Genomic DNA, 16,404 nt, shown 5'->3' on the forward strand with positions numbered 1-16,404 from the left:
GCATTCCCTTCATACCCAACATTGTCGCCTTAGCGCAATCGCCTAGAATGACACAACACTGAGACAACCATTCTATACCTGATATCACATCCAAAATCTAACATACCAAGAAACAAAAAATCCACTCGGGTTTCCAAACCCCAATCGTCACTAAACAGTGCCGATACACACGACCCATAACCATAACATAGCCTGAATATGAGAACTTCTCGTCTCCAAATCCATATGGCACATGAATCACCATATCCGATCCCAATTCTGCCGTTCAAATACATACCACACCTCTAATACTCAATAATTCCATGAGAGATACTCTAAAAATTTTCTGTGCCACCAAGCAAACTCGAATATCAGTAGTCGATCTAACAAGAAAGTGCCGCAATACTACCAATGTACCATCAACTTAAACACATTGCCTTTTTCTGAAACATATACCCTCGTCAAATAACCCCAATTAGCAATACCATTTCCTTAATCATCTGAAGATCATTTCCCTAATCATCTGAAGCTCATTTCTCTAATTATCTGAAGCTACCCGCTGCCTAAGAGTTTTATGACCTTCCTTTCAGAACTGAACTGTAACCTTACACACGCAATCCCAATCCTTCACAACATACCGCATATACCATACCATCCTAGAATAACATGAGAACTTCATATCCTTCCGAGCCATAAGCAACTATGTACTCAACCTACCAAGAACTTTCCATTGATCCCATTTAGAAGAAAATCACTACACATCCCATGCTTCTCACACTCACAGAAAATACGCATCTCTAATCGCAGTAGAAATCGTCAAGGACTCTCCGAATTCCACTTGCACAAAACTAAACTGTCAAGACTGAATCCTTCTAACTCAACTAAGCTACGCAGGCCACTAGGACCCAAGGGCATCACCGCGAAACACCTGTAGAAACTCATTATCTCGTACACACCCAAGGAACTAATCATGTCTTTACCATACCGTTCCGGTCTACTACAAAGCTATACCATCCATCCAGGTTTCCTTCTGATTTACCTTTTGATACTCCTTCTTGCTATAACACTACAATTCCTCAACCCCGACTCACCACACGAGACCCAAGCATAAAACGTGTCTAAGGCTCATAAGCTACTGAATACTGAATATTTTTTTAGATATTCCTAAAGGCCACGTTCAAAATACTTACCCTGAAGAGACTTCCTACGAATTCCGAGCTATTACCTTCACCTTCCTAATACTGATATATAGAAGCCCATAATTGATATAGAAATACCACAAATCTTGACACCCTCCAAATGCAAACCTCAGTTTCTAGCCAAAAATACAACCTAAAAATTTCCAATTATTACATGCAAAATCTTGAGCACATTAGAACCATTCCCAAGAGTCATCCACTCTACTCGAACCGCAATTAGCCCGATCAAAATAACCGAACAACTTGTGCCTCATTAGCACTTCTGACACTACAGCATGTAACCTTACCTTGATGCAACCAAGCCACTTTCTTTTCTATGTACCGAGCATTCTTTATCAACAACAACTCAAGACATTCCGTGATTCTCACACACTTATGAAGCATGATATAACCTTAACTTAGTCGAAAATTTTCCTTTACTCGAGCCATCCTCGGTCTCAATCTCCGTAAACCAAAACTGATTCACCAGCACGCCTCAAAGTGGAACCAACATAGCACATAACTGTGCAATTAACTAATCAATAGAAGACTCCCCCACTTGGCTCAGAGCCATAGATCAAATCACATAATAACTCATAATGTGTATACTCTATTACTACCATAATACCATAGTAAGATTAAACTCCTTCGTAAGCTTGTGAAACACAGATCCTCTAGTACTTTAAATCTTCTGCAAATCTCGCATTCACTCTCATAACAGTTAAACCAACTCTCTTAAGTGACCCAAATTCAAATTACAACACATATCTTTCACTTGAAATCGAGATCTTCTAACAGACAACATAAGGATAGCACAAACTCAGAACACTCCGCAGGAGATAACCCACCTGCTTTGCCTCAAACTGGCATTTCTGTATACCTTCCACCATCATAAATGTTACGCAGATGCTTGATCTTCCTGAGTCTGAACTCATACCGCAATATGAAATTTACTTCACTCCCAACTAGGACACATGAAAAGATTCTTCACACACCCATAGCTCGGGGCTATACCTCAAATCAAGATGAAAATCAAATACCTAATAGTCTTCTATCGTCCAGCAAACCCTTCTTGACGTTTCCAAATCATATGAATACACCTCGCAGATATAACATACTCATCACGTAGCTACCCAGCCATCACTTCTACTGATAGGGATACTACCGAACATATAAGTTCAAAAGCACATGCTCACACAATCAGCACCTCGGTGCTCAAGCTATAGGCAAAAATCCGGCCTCGAGGCCTCCAGACTGGCCCAACATCAACACACAGAGATCACATCTCGCCCCTCGATCAGGGAACCACAAGCCATCGATGCACATCTGATACCGAGCGCTCATGCGCACATACGAACGCGTGGAAGGAATTCAAAGAGCTACTTTTCAAGCTGAATCAAGGACACATGATAAGAATTGAAAATGCGAAGTTTTTCCTAAAAGTTCTGCAGCCTCCCGAGGATAAATGCAGACGTCTCCGTACCGATCTGCGAGATTCTACTAAACCTTCTCATGACTCGTGAGACCTATGTAACCTAGGCTCTGATACCAACTTGTTATGACCCCAAACCAGACCCGGTCGTGATGGCGCCTCTCGTGAAGACAAGGCCAGCGGACACAATCCCCAAATCCATTTCAATAATTTTAATAGATCAATCTAAGCCTTTTTAATTAATCAGATATTGCATAATGTAAATTTAAATGAATAGTGCAAAAATAGATACAGCCCGACATCGGGGTGTCACAAGTCACGAGCATCTACTGAGGTCTAAATATAACAGAAATTCTGGAAATACTAAATACAGTCTAATGACATCAAGAGGGAGTAAAGCAGTGCTGCGGACGTCGGGTAGCTACCTCGCTAAACTCCAATGACTCTGCCTCTGCTCAACCAATACCCGATACCGGGTACAGAAATACCTGAATCTGCACACAAGGTGCAGGGAGTAAAGTGAGTACTCCAACTCAGTGAGTAATAATCATAAATAAAGACTGAGCGATAAGAAATCACGAAAAGTGCATCAACATGTTGTATAGAAGCAGTACAAAACCAGTAAGAAAGCAATGAAGCTGTGAAATCTCTTTAAGCATCTTAGCTTAATTTAAAACTTCTTTAGAAATATCTTTTTAACAGTTAAGCAATTAAATGCAAAGGAACTAGAACAGATAAGCACAGAAAATCCCCCCTCCCCTGGGCATAAACACCAACAGAAACAGCCCCTCGGGCAACAACATGTAACAACACCAGCCCCTCGAGCTATATCTCACATCATAATGGGTACCCGAGCTCACTGGGGTGTGTAGACTCCTGGAGGGGCCCCTTACGGCCGAAGCGCAATATCAAGCCATCTCGTGGCATCATCTCTAGGCTCTCGGCCTTATATCAACAAGCCACCTCGTGGCATACATATCTCAGTCCCTCGGCCTGATAATCAAAATCAGCATATCACCGCTGCGGCGTGCAACCCAACCCAAAAAGTATCCTCACAACATAGGCCCTCGGCCTTACTCAGTCAAAAATCACATAAGCCACTCGGGCAACGGTAAAACATGATGCTCAGCCCAAAATATTATTTTGAATATCATTTCAAGTGTTAAAGCAGAGTAAACATGGCTGAGTTTTGAAAGACAGTAGAATATAGCATGACTGAGTGCAAGTTTAAAGTCAAAATAGTAAAGAAATATCAATAAAAATTCCTGAAGGGTTCAAATAGTTGGCACGAGGCCCAAATATGGCATTCAGCCTAAAACATGATGATAGCAAATAGTTTTCAATCAAATACGCAATAAAATAGTCATTCAGGATAGACTAAGTCACAATCTCCAACAGTGCACGACCCCACGCTCGTCATCTAGCGTGTACATCACCTCAATATAGCAAATTGATGCGCAAATTCGGAGTTTCAAACCCTCAGAACATCATTTACAATCATTACTTACCTCAATTCGGTCAAATATCTAGCCCCGGGATGCCTTTACCCGCACGAATCGACCTTCGAATGCTCAAAATCTAGCCACAATCATTACATCATCATTAAAATATGCTAAGGGAACGAAGCCCACTCGAAAATATCTAATTTACATTAAAAAAAATCCCGAAATTACTCAAACCCGATCCCATATCTCGAAATCCGATAAAAATCACATCAATAGAATCTTCATCCACTCAAGAGTCTACCCATATCAATTTCATCAAAATTCGACCTCAATTGCCCATTCAAATCCCCAAAAGAAATCTCAAACTTTTTCTTCCATCTTTCCTCAATTTTCACTCTAATTTCTCTAATTAAATGATGAAATTCAAGATTGAATCATGGAAGTAAACCGAATATGAGTGAAGAATACTTATCCCAATAGCTCCACTAAAAATCTCCTCAAATTTCAACTTTTCCCGAGCTCTCCAATATTTTTTATGAAAATGGACTTAAACCCTCGTCTCCAAAATAAAATCTGACTGCCCAAGCATTAATACATAGCGATCGCGGGACCACCCGCGCGATCACGAAGAACAAACTCACAGCCTCCAAATTTTACTCACTGCGATCGCGCACTTGCTCACGCGATCGCGAAGCTGCAACTCACTGACCTATGCGATCGCGTATTCCCTCACGCGGTCGCGAAGAACAACTACTCCACCTCACGCGCCTCAGAACCTTACGCGACCGCGACCACTCTAAGGCGATCGCATAGAACAAAATTATGCTGCCCCCCAAATAGTCCTATGCGATCGCATTCATACCCACGCGATCGCATAGAAGGACACAGAACTGAACACCAGCAGCAATTCTGCAATTTTCCAAGTCAGAAAAGATCTGTTTAACCACCCGAAACTCACCTGAGGCCCTCAGGACCTCAAACAAACATGACAACATATCTCATAACATCAATCAAACTTGTTCCAACCTTCCGAACACTCAAAACAACATCAAAATACCAAATTTGCATTCGATTCAAGCCTAAGAATCCCAAAATATTCTAAATTAAACACGTTCGAATGACTTGAAATTTTGTACACACATCCCAATTGACACAACGGAACTACTGCAACTTCCGGAATTCCATTCCGATCCCGATATCAAAATCTCACCTATCAATCGGAAAACACCAAAATCTCAATTTCGCCAATTCAAGTCTAAACCTTCCATGGACCTCCAAAATATATTCGGATCACGCTCCTAAGTCCCAAATCACCTAACTGAGCTAACCAAATCATAAAAATTCAAATCCGAGATCATATACAAACAAGTCAAAATTTGGTCAAACCTTTCAAATTTCAAGCTTCAACTGAGAACTGTTCTTCCAAATTCATTCCGATTACCCCGAAAACCAAAACCAACAATTTACATAAGTCGTAATACATCACACGGGGAAAGTCATGCCCGAGAACTGACAAACAAAGTGCAAAAGCTCAAAACGGTCGGCCGGGTCGTTACATCTAACGCCATTAGTCAATTATCATTTATATTGAATTAATCCGCATATCCTTAAAATCACATATAAATTCAATTGTTACTCGTTTTTTAGGGTAAACACAAAACTTTATATGACCTTTATAAAATTTAACACAACTTTTTTTTTTACATATAATTACCAAAAGAAGGCATCAAACTTTTCGATAGAGTAAAACAGTGGCCAAAGTTCTTTACAATCAACTAGAGGTGTTCAAACACATATGCTCAATCATTCTTCTTGGATGTTCTAACTCATCAAAACAACACATTATTTGATCAAGCTCTCTCCTAATTCCCTCCAATTATGGACCATGAACCATGTTTAAATTAAATGAAACTTAAAACTAATTTCTTATACTGCTGGATGATAAGAATGAAAGTTAAGACTGGTATTTGTAGACCAAAAGAAAAAATGAAGAGTCGCGTTTGCTTATTAAGCCGTCCTATTTGTATAGTATTTATACAATTCATTTATGGACGTCAAATATGCTTCTTTATTTAATAGTTAATTTTTTTGTAATAGTTAAAATTTTATTATACATTATGCATAAAGAAAAAAGTGAATATGAAAAGTTATAATGAAGAGTGTTGAAGTGTGTGAATATTACAACATTTCATCGAAAAAATTTAAGCGGTACAACAACAACTACTACCTCTCAAATTAACCCAAACGTTGGCGCTGGCGTTATGAATCCTTATTTCTTTTGTTAAGCTCAACTCATATTGTCATTATTACTAAAATAAAATAAAAGTGCAAGTAAAAGAGTGAATAATAATAATAATAATAATAATAATAATAATAATAATAATAATAATAATAATAATAATAATAATAATAATAATAATAATAATAATAATAGTAGTAGTAGTAATAGAAGTTCTCTACCAAATCTAAAACATATTCCCAACTAGTAGGTATCACCTATATCGATCTTTTCATTACATTCTGCCGTCGTTCTACTCCTCGTTATTTCTGTTAATAAAATTAGTTAGAGCCTAACTGTGTTTCTAGTGTTACTTTACAATAAATATTTCTCTTTCAAGGAACCTTTCATCGTTATTTTCATGTTTCTTTTGGTAATTCCACTCAGCGATGACAGAAAGATTCAATAAAATAAGATGTTATGCTTGTGTATAATTAAACAAGATGTACTGCCGAATGGTAAAATTTAACGTCCTAATTAGAAGCCACTACTTCGTATATATCAAGTGCGGCAGAAGAAGGCAGTAGTACGGTGGCTACACATTAAATACCTCGTAAAATGTGGCTATGCCTTAAATAACATAATCAAAAGTGGCTATGACTTTACTAAAAAGGAGATCAAACAGGCTCTTTGGCAAATTGATTGGGAAAAAGCCTCGGGTCCTGAATGGATATGGCAGCAAATTCTTCAAAGATAGTTGGGACATTATAAGAACAGATCTTGAGGAGGGAGTACTTGAGTTCTTTAGATCAGAGAAGATGCTGAAGGCAGTCAATAGCACAGTTATTACAGTGATCCTTAAGAGTAGCCATACAGAAGCAGTTGGGGATTATAGACCTATAGCCTGCTGTAACACAATATATAAGATCATCTCAAAAATGCTATGCAGTGACTTAAAGTCATCCTGCCAAGCATTCTCTCTGATAACCAGAGTGCGTTTGCAGCTGGACGAACAATCCTGCAAAATATATTGATTTGTCAAGATCTTGTCAGATTATATAATAGGAAAGCAGCGACTAGGAGTTGCTTGATAAAAATAGACCTTAAAAAGGTGTATGATTCCATAGAATGGGAATTTGTAGAGGAAATATTACATGCTCTAAATTTCCCTATGAACTTCATAAGGTGGATCATGGAATGTATATCAACTACTCAATATACTTTGGCTATTAATGGAGGGCTATATGGGAGCATAAGAGGGAAGAGAGGCTTGAGACAAGGGGACCTCATCTCCCCTTTACTGTTTGTTATATGCATGGAGTACTTCACAAGAATTATGAAGTTAGTGGCCCAACAGGAAAGTTTTGGCTACCATACTAAGTGCAGAAGTTTGCAACTCAACCATTTATGCTTTGCAGATGGTGTGTTACTATTTTGCAAAGGAGAATTCAATTCTGTTATGTTGATGATAAGAGGGCTTCAAACCTTGTCCAACTCGTCAGGGCTAACAACTAATGCAGGAAAGTCCAACATATATGCTGTTAATATGAAGACTCAAGAGATAGAGAGCTTATGTGAAATAACTGGCTATAGTAGAGGCAGTCTTCCCTTCAAGTACCTAGGTATCTCAATATCATCGAAGAAGCTACCAAAAATGGATTGTTAAGTACTAGTAGATAAAATAATAACTAGAATAATGAGTTGGGGTTCAAAGCACCTATCTTATGTCGGGAGAGTGCAGATGATTAATGCAGTGTTGATGCATCTCCACACGTACTGGGCATCGATTTTTCTACTTCTCAAAGCAATGCTCAAAAAAATAACAGCAATATGTTGTAATTATCTATGGGATGGAAAGATGAAAACAAACAGAAGACCATTAATGGCCTGGGATCTTGTTTGTAGGCCAAGTCAATAGGGAGGGATAGGAATAAAGGACTGTATAGCATGGAATGAGGCAGCAATAGGGAAATATGTTTGGGATATAACGACAAAGGCTGATTCTTTGTGTGTCAAATGGATCAATCATATATACTTAAAGAACACTGATTGGTAGCTATACAGTGTACCACAAGATAGTAGCTGATATTGGAAAAAAAATTGCCATATAGGAGACAAGCTTGCATGGGGATATAATCAGGGTGGATGGCAATCGCAAACAGGTAGATATACAATCATGAAAGGGTACTCATGGTTGAAAGGAAATCTGGACAAATGCTATTGGGGAAGATGAGTTTGGAATAAGCAAAATATTCCAAAATATAGCTTCATTTGCTGGCTGATTATGCAAAGGAAGCTGCTCACAAAGGATAGGCTAGCTCACATAGGGATCAGTTCAGATGGCTTATGTATATTATGTGGAAATGCCCCAGAATCAATTGAACACTTATTCTATTAGTGCCAATTTTCTAAATTGTGTATCACTGAAGTTCTTCAGTGGTTAAAGATAAGAATCACAAACAATGAAGGACAACATCTATGGAAAAGAGTAGGCGGGAAAATGGGAAGTAAACTAAGAAGGGAGTTCTCCTTTGTTGTATTAGCAGCATTGAACTACCACATATGGAAGGGGAGAAACGAAGCCTTTCAATGCCTAGACCAAGCAGGTTATGTGATCAAATCAAAAAGGAATGCAAAGTTCATGTGATGGAGATAATCAACAAACGGAAGCGGGACAAGGATAGAAGATGGATAGAAAAAGTATATAGCTAGATAGGGGATAGAAATAAATACTACTTGTACAGAATAGGATACAAATAGACTTACTTGTGCTTAGCTGAGTAAGTATGGGAGTTTTATATATAGCAGGGTGCTAGAGTTGTTTTGTATTTTCCCATTGTACTTGTTCTGGTGATGAATAAAAAAATTCATTCCACCAAAAAAAAAAGTGGCCATTTGGGGGCCATTTCTACCCCGTGAAGCCCAACTAAGGACTCCCAAACCCATCAGCCCTTTACCAGCAAACAAAGCCCAAAACTTGTCCCCCCCCCCCCCCTCCCCGAAAAAAAATATCCCATTAATTTATTAAAATTATGTTTGGGTGTATAGTTGAGTGAAGGCTGGTAGGTTTTCTTCTCTTCTCTGTGGCTTGATAGTTGTAGGTTGGTGACATATTGAATTGGTTCAATTTGTGCTGTCTTGGCACATTTTGTGGCCCCATGCTGTAGTCCTTTTCCACTACTTTTCAATAACTCAAAAGTCACTATAGCTAGGATCTCCCCCATTATTTTTGTTACTTGAATTACTAGGTTAATGTATTAAAAGCTTTAGAGATTCAAATATTTATATAAAAGAACCCCCGTGATACTAGCTAGCAGAACATATGTAAACCGCACTTGTCGCCCAATAAGTTCTAACGATTTTTTTTTTTTGTTAAATCAGTTAGTCCAAAAATATATACACTAAGTAATAAAATGGAATGGAAGGATATAATAGTACTAAATAAGCATACAAAAGTTATTGATCAAATATGAGTAAGGTTGACTCTGGTAAGTAAAGGTGAATGCAGGATTTAAACATGAGTTGGATTTTTATATTTTTACCACTAAACTCATTATAATCTTAAGATTATTGGGTTAAAATATAAAATTTTGATAATTTTTCACTTATACAATTCTAAATATCAAAGTTTCTTATAAAAAATATTGGATTCCGTACCAATGCTTTTAAGAGGAAAACAATGAAGAGATCAAAGTTTTTGGAGGGAAGAAGTCTAGTTGATTGCTCTTTATCGTCCACGTTATATACATATATTGTTTCGTTTAAAGAAGTGTTCTACTAGTATTTTTCTTCTTAGCTTATACCAGATCTAATCCTTTCAATAATTCATGGATATGTAGGGTCAGAAACGCGATAACCTTTTGTTATTGTTTCTATGCACATTTACGTTTGGTTTTTCTCGCTAGCTTTTATTACTAGTAGTACAAGATAAGACTAAGAATCAACCACGTGCTTCACGTTTATACTTTGTACCTTACCAGGCTACTTACTGATTGTGTATAAATCAAGGTTGTAACCCTTCAAACCAAAAGCACTCATCCCAGCAATGGCTTCTTCTTCTTCTACTTTACCTTTATGCGCCAATAAAACTCCCTCTTCTTCCTTCACCAACACCAACACCAACTCATCTTTCTTTGCAAAACCCTCTCAGCTATTCCTTCATGGAAAACGTAACCAAAATTTCAAGTTCTCATGCAATGCCAACAGTGGCGAGCATGACAAAAACCTTGACGCTGTTGACAGGAGGAATGTCCTCTTGGGTTTAGGAGGGCTGTATGGCGCAGCTAATCTTGCGCCATTAGCTACTGCTGCTCCTATACCACCTCCTGATCTCAAATCTTGTAGCAAAGCCCATATAAATGACAAAGAGGAGGTTTCATACAGTTGTTGCCCCCCTATCCCAAGTGATATGGACAGTGTTCCCTATTACAAGTTTCCTTCTATGCCCAAACTCCGTATTCGGCCCGCTGCTCATGCTGCTGATGAGGAGTACATTGCTAAATACCAGTTAGCCACTAGTCGAATGAGGGAACTTGACAAAGACCCATTTGACCCTCTTGGCTTCAAGCAACAAGCCAATATCCATTGTGCTTATTGCAACGGTGCTTACAAAATTGGTGGCAAAGAGCTACAAGTGCATTTCTCATGGCTTTTTTTCCCTTTTCATAGATGGTACTTGTACTTCTATGAGAGAATCTTGGGCTCTTTAATTAATGATCCTACTTTTGGTTTGCCATATTGGAACTGGGACCATCCCAAGGGCATGCGTATACCTCCCATGTTCGATCGTGAAGGGTCTTCCCTTTACGACGCAAGACGTAACCAAAGTCACCGTAATGGAACCATAATTGATCTTGGTTTTTTCGGTACAGAAGTTCAAACAACTCAACTACAGCAGATGACTAATAACTTAACTATAATGTATCGTCAAATGATAACTAATGCTCCTTGCCCGTTGCTCTTCTTTGGTCAGCCTTACCCTCTAGGAACTGATCCCAGTCCAGGGATGGGGACTATTGAAAACATCCCTCATACTCCTGTCCACATTTGGGTTGGTAGTAGGCCTGATGAGAATAATGTAAAACACGGTGAGGATATGGGTAATTTTTACTCGGCCGGTTTAGACCCGCTTTTCTATTCCCATCACGCCAATGTGGACCGGATGTGGTCCGAGTGGAAAGCCTTAGGAGGGAAAAGAAGGGATCTCACACACAAAGATTGGTTGAACTCGGAGTTCTTTTTCTACGATGAAAACCGCAACCCGTTCCGTGTGAAAGTCCGTGACTGTTTGGACAGTAAGAAAATGGGCTTCGATTACGCACCGATGCCAACCCCATGGCGTAATTTTAAGCCAATAAGGAAGAGCAATGCAGGGAAGGTGAATCTAAGTTCAGTTCCGCCAGCCAGTAAGGTGTTCCCACTCTCAAAGCTGGACAGAGCCATTTCATTTTCCATCGATAGGCCATCTTCGTCAAGGACCCAACAGGAGAAAAACGAACAAGAGGAGATGCTAACGTTCAACAACATAAAGTATGACGATAGCAAGTATATAAGGTTCGATGTGTTCCTCAACGTGGATAAGACTGTGAATGCAGACGAGCTTGACAAGGCGGAGTATGCGGGGAGTTACACCAGCTTGCCACATGTTCATGGAGATAATGTGTCTCATGTTACTTCTGTAACTTTCCAGTTGGCCATCACTGAACTGTTGGAGGATATTGGGTTGGAAGATGAAGACACCATTGCGGTAACTGTGGTTCCAAAGACAGGTGGCGAAGAGATCTCCATTGAAGGTGTCGAGATTAAGCTTGTCGATTGTTAAATTAAACCTGGTGGCTATGGTTCCAAATTATCTGAACGCAGTGTGTGCACTTTTGTTGTATTTCGTCTGATTGCCTACTGTATTTCTAGCTCTTAATCTGGAATAAATAATGTTTGCCTTTCCGGGCAACTTTTTGTGTTATTCTCATCTCTTTTGATTTCATTTTGGCCATGTCAAAAATCTTCAGATTGATTGCACATATTTTGTAATAATTACCTACCATCACTTGTTGCAATATAATGTCGAGCCCTTTAAAGTCCCGTAAATATATTATCGAGGATAGAACATATGAAAAAAAAAATATGATGTTGAGAAGAAATCAACAACGGGTTGAAGAAATTAGTGACCAATTCCACTGATAAAACCTTCCAATATTCTTTTAGTAATACACAAACCAGATGAAAAAAACCAAGAAGCACTACAGAAAATAGTTAGATTAATTAAGTGGTTTTAATATGATAAAGGTTATTAGCTGTGGATTCAAGTGTAATTTCATATGTATAATAAGTTTAATATAAAAAATTTAAAAATTAAACTCTTCAAATTTGAATCTTAGATATGCTAATATATTATTATATTTTATGTACCCCTATCCACGTAATTAACACAATGGTTATTAGTTTGCATGAACCGGCGGTTTTGAATAAATAAAAGAAATATTTATTTCTCAACATGCATAAATCACACTTGTGCTTAATATTCAATTATTGTAGATAACCAATTATTATTATTATTATTATTATTATTATTATTATTATTAGAACCCTACTTTTGTACTGTCTTGATGGATTTTTTCCATCGTCGTTTAAATGCTCTCTGAATCACCCCAAAAGGCAACTGTAAAGAAGAACTAAACAAAGCATACGATGAACATGTGATAATTTCATGATGGATCATTTATTCATTCATCTTTTTAGTTTTTTACTTTTTGGCAGGATTTTCAAACTGATGTTAACGTAAACTACAGTGTTTCGATGACAAGAGTCAACATGTCCACATTAAGATTGTGCTAAACAGTTGCCTATGATGTACTACTGATTTCTGGAAATTGCATTATACAATGGTAAAACCTTACCTAGCATTTATATCAGACTAATAGAAACGTGACAAGGTTTTGTGGTAAACACCGAGTACAAAAAATTATATTTACCGTCATATAAATAGAAAATATGTTATTTTTATGAATTTTGATATCCAATTAGCAGATAATTTACGAAAATTATATTTAAAACTTTATGTATCAAATTGTTAGATATGCTGGTTTACTGAATTGCTCAAACATATATATATAGAGAGATGCAACACAGAAAAATTCTATCTTAAATGAAAAGTTTGGCAACTTTATTGAAGATCCATCTGAAGTAAGCACTTCGATGAGAGAGAAGCTCTCCCCTCACTAACCTATAATCTACACTCTCTCTATTTTCTTCAACTAATTGCAATCTCAAATGAATTCAAATTCTTCAAACCTTGTTACTATCCAAATTCCCCCAAACCACCGGACATTTTAATGTCTAATAAATCAAGTGAGGATAACCATAACCTAGTAATTCCAAAGGCCACTATCCCGCTCATGCACATTCAAGGAAAAGCTCATTGGGAACGAGGGGAAAATTGACATCTCTACTGACCCTTTGTCTTCCTTCTTTCATCCTATGGATAGTCAACAGGAAGAGTCCAATCCCCATCCAAAGGAAGAAGATGAAAATTCTATTATCTCCGTTCCTATCTCCTTTGAGGCCAAACAAAGGATTTACAACCCATGGAAATACTCCTTAATAATAACGCTTCATGGTAAAATGATCTTGCACCAAATTTTGAAACAAAAAATTCTAGAATTATGGAGAATCAATGAAAACTTCCCATTCATTGATTTAGGCAATGACTACTATATTATCAAATTACAAAAAGAAGAAAATATGAACCTAATCCTTCAAAAAGGCTCATGGTTTATCTATGAATTCTTCCTATCTATCCAACGTTGGTAACTAAATTTTGTAGCTATGAATGCCAAACAAATCCATACAGCTATTTGGGTAAGACTCCCTCAACTACCTACAGAATTCTACGATAGCCAAATACTACAAAAAGTAGGGGGCGCCATAGGAAGGCTTTTGAAGATAGATGCTTGTACATCTTCTTCCTTTAGAGGATAATATGAAGACTTTGCATTGAATTACTCATGGATGAACCGGTGAAAAAATTCATTTTCATTGGAAGACATAGACAACTAATACACTATGAGGCGGACAACTATTTTTGCAAATCATGCGGGAGACTAGGTCATAAAAACACCTCATGTCCTCAACAACAATCTTCAGCAATTGAATCAAGTTCTACTCCAGTGGATCAGCCATCAAAACCACTACTAAAACCGTCACAACTTCTAGATGAAGGTTGGCAAACAGTACATTTCCCACGAAGCAGGAAATTTGCAACTATCCAACTAAAAGCTGCTGACACAAGGAATCAAGAATCAGGTATAAATGTTAGGCTATGCAATGCCATAACAGGTAAGTTTATTACTACTCAAAAATTTAAATATGTTCCTAAGGTTACTAAAAAAATTTTTAGTAATGTCCAAACTCCGGATTTCTCCCATAACTCACTGCCAAACCATAATGAAAACAATCCCGTAGAGTCTCAAAACCACCTTGCAATCAATGGCCCAAAGCCCCAGCAAATGGTATTAGAAAATACCACCTTACAAAAAAAAAATATCTCTAACAAAGATTACATGAACCGGACACATAAGACAAAACTTGACAAAATATATCAAATACCACTAGAGGACAAATTAGTTAGTAACCAAGAGACCTTACTAATTAACTCTACTAACTAATTGGGTAACACCCTAACAATCCTTAATGATGATATAAGTTATTAAATCTGTCCAGAAAGGACAAAAATCAATCTACACCCAATTCCTCTTTGTATGCGAAAACACACCCATCCAACCAAAATCAATCTTCATTACAAATTGCAAAAATCCGTATACACGTGCCTAAAAATCCCATGTAACCCCTCTATAATTCCCAACACGCTAAACCTCTCAAATAACATGCAAATAGAGGTAATCATTCCTCTTATTCCACTCCATCAACCCTTAAAATACCAACCTCATCTCCTAAAAATGCCGAGAATTACACTGAACCATCAGAGAAGGTTCCGTTTAATCCTAATATTTAGAAAACAAAGACCACACACCATGGAGAACCTTCCTCCTTTCCCACAACAACTCCCAATCTTTCCCATAATTTATGCACAACCACCCCTTCCCCAGGATCATCACCCAACATCCTGGATAGAGTTAGGTCTAATGGGGAGGGGAGTGTCACTACAACTCAATGTCAACGGTTAAGAGAGTATAATAATAATCCAAAACCCCCAGTTCCTAGAACAATTAGTGTCCGAGGGTCTTCACCTAGCCATGAGCAACTACATGAACCATATCCGGGTAAACAACATCATGCAACCACTAGCTCTGGGCATGAACAACAATTTGATCCAGGTCATGCATGCTCAATGGAATCTACCCCAACAATATGCCCAAAACCCATATCTTCCTCAGAATGTAGGGCTAAACCTTCCTTTCTTCCCACCTCCCCCAGCCCCATAGTTGACCGCCCTCAACCCAGTCTTAACAACTTGGGATCCTCCTTAGAACCTCATGCAACCCCAAGTGCCAATGAATCTAGGAGCAATGGACCAACAAGTCCCACACCCTCAGATGCCTCAAGATTTAAGAAATCCGAAGGGGGAGGGAATGGATGGAGAAATCAACCTAATAGGGGAATCAATGATAGAATCCTCAAACCTAGACGAAGTAAAGGTATTTATGTTCGAGGAGAGATGGGAGAAGAGGCTTATTCTAGCATGTCCAAGTTCACTGTTCAAATGCACAATGGACATGAGACCACCTCAGGACCTTACTGTAGGAAAAATAGCAATGATCTTGGTTCTCTCATTAAGGAGGAACCCAATATTCCCACAAGGGATTCAGTTGAACGGTCATTCCTAACCCCCACTCCAATCAATGAATCGTGCTAAAAATATCATTATTTGGAATATTAGAGGAGGAAATAATGATGAGTTTAGAAGAAATTTCCATGAGCTAATAGTCACTCATCACCTCTGCATGGTCACTTTGCTAGAAACTAGGATGTCAAACCATGATAGTCTTATGAACGAGTTTGGCTTCACGGATATGATAGAAGTCCCAGCTGAGGGACAATCTGGTGGCATGGCAGTTATGTGGGATACAAACTTGGTGAACGTCAATAATTTCGTCAAAAGGAACAATAAAATCCATGCTCTTATTGAGGTACCCC

At 38.2% G+C, this 16,404-nt stretch overlaps 1 protein-coding gene across 1 annotated transcript; it reads left to right on the forward strand.

Annotated features, from left to right (window-relative positions):
* Positions 1 to 10,297: 10,297 nt before the first annotated feature.
* LOC107805360 (polyphenol oxidase E, chloroplastic-like) lies at positions 10,298 to 12,073 on the forward strand. The gene is given in 1 exon segment (NM_001325771.1): positions 10,298 to 12,073. A coding segment is annotated over 1 exon segment (1,776 nt).
* The last annotated feature ends 4,331 nt before the right edge of the window (positions 12,074 to 16,404 follow it).

The sequence above is a fragment of the Nicotiana tabacum genome, chromosome 1, assembly GCF_000715075.1.
Source record: "Nicotiana tabacum cultivar K326 chromosome 1, ASM71507v2, whole genome shotgun sequence".
NCBI lineage: Eukaryota > Viridiplantae > Streptophyta > Magnoliopsida > Solanales > Solanaceae > Nicotiana > Nicotiana tabacum.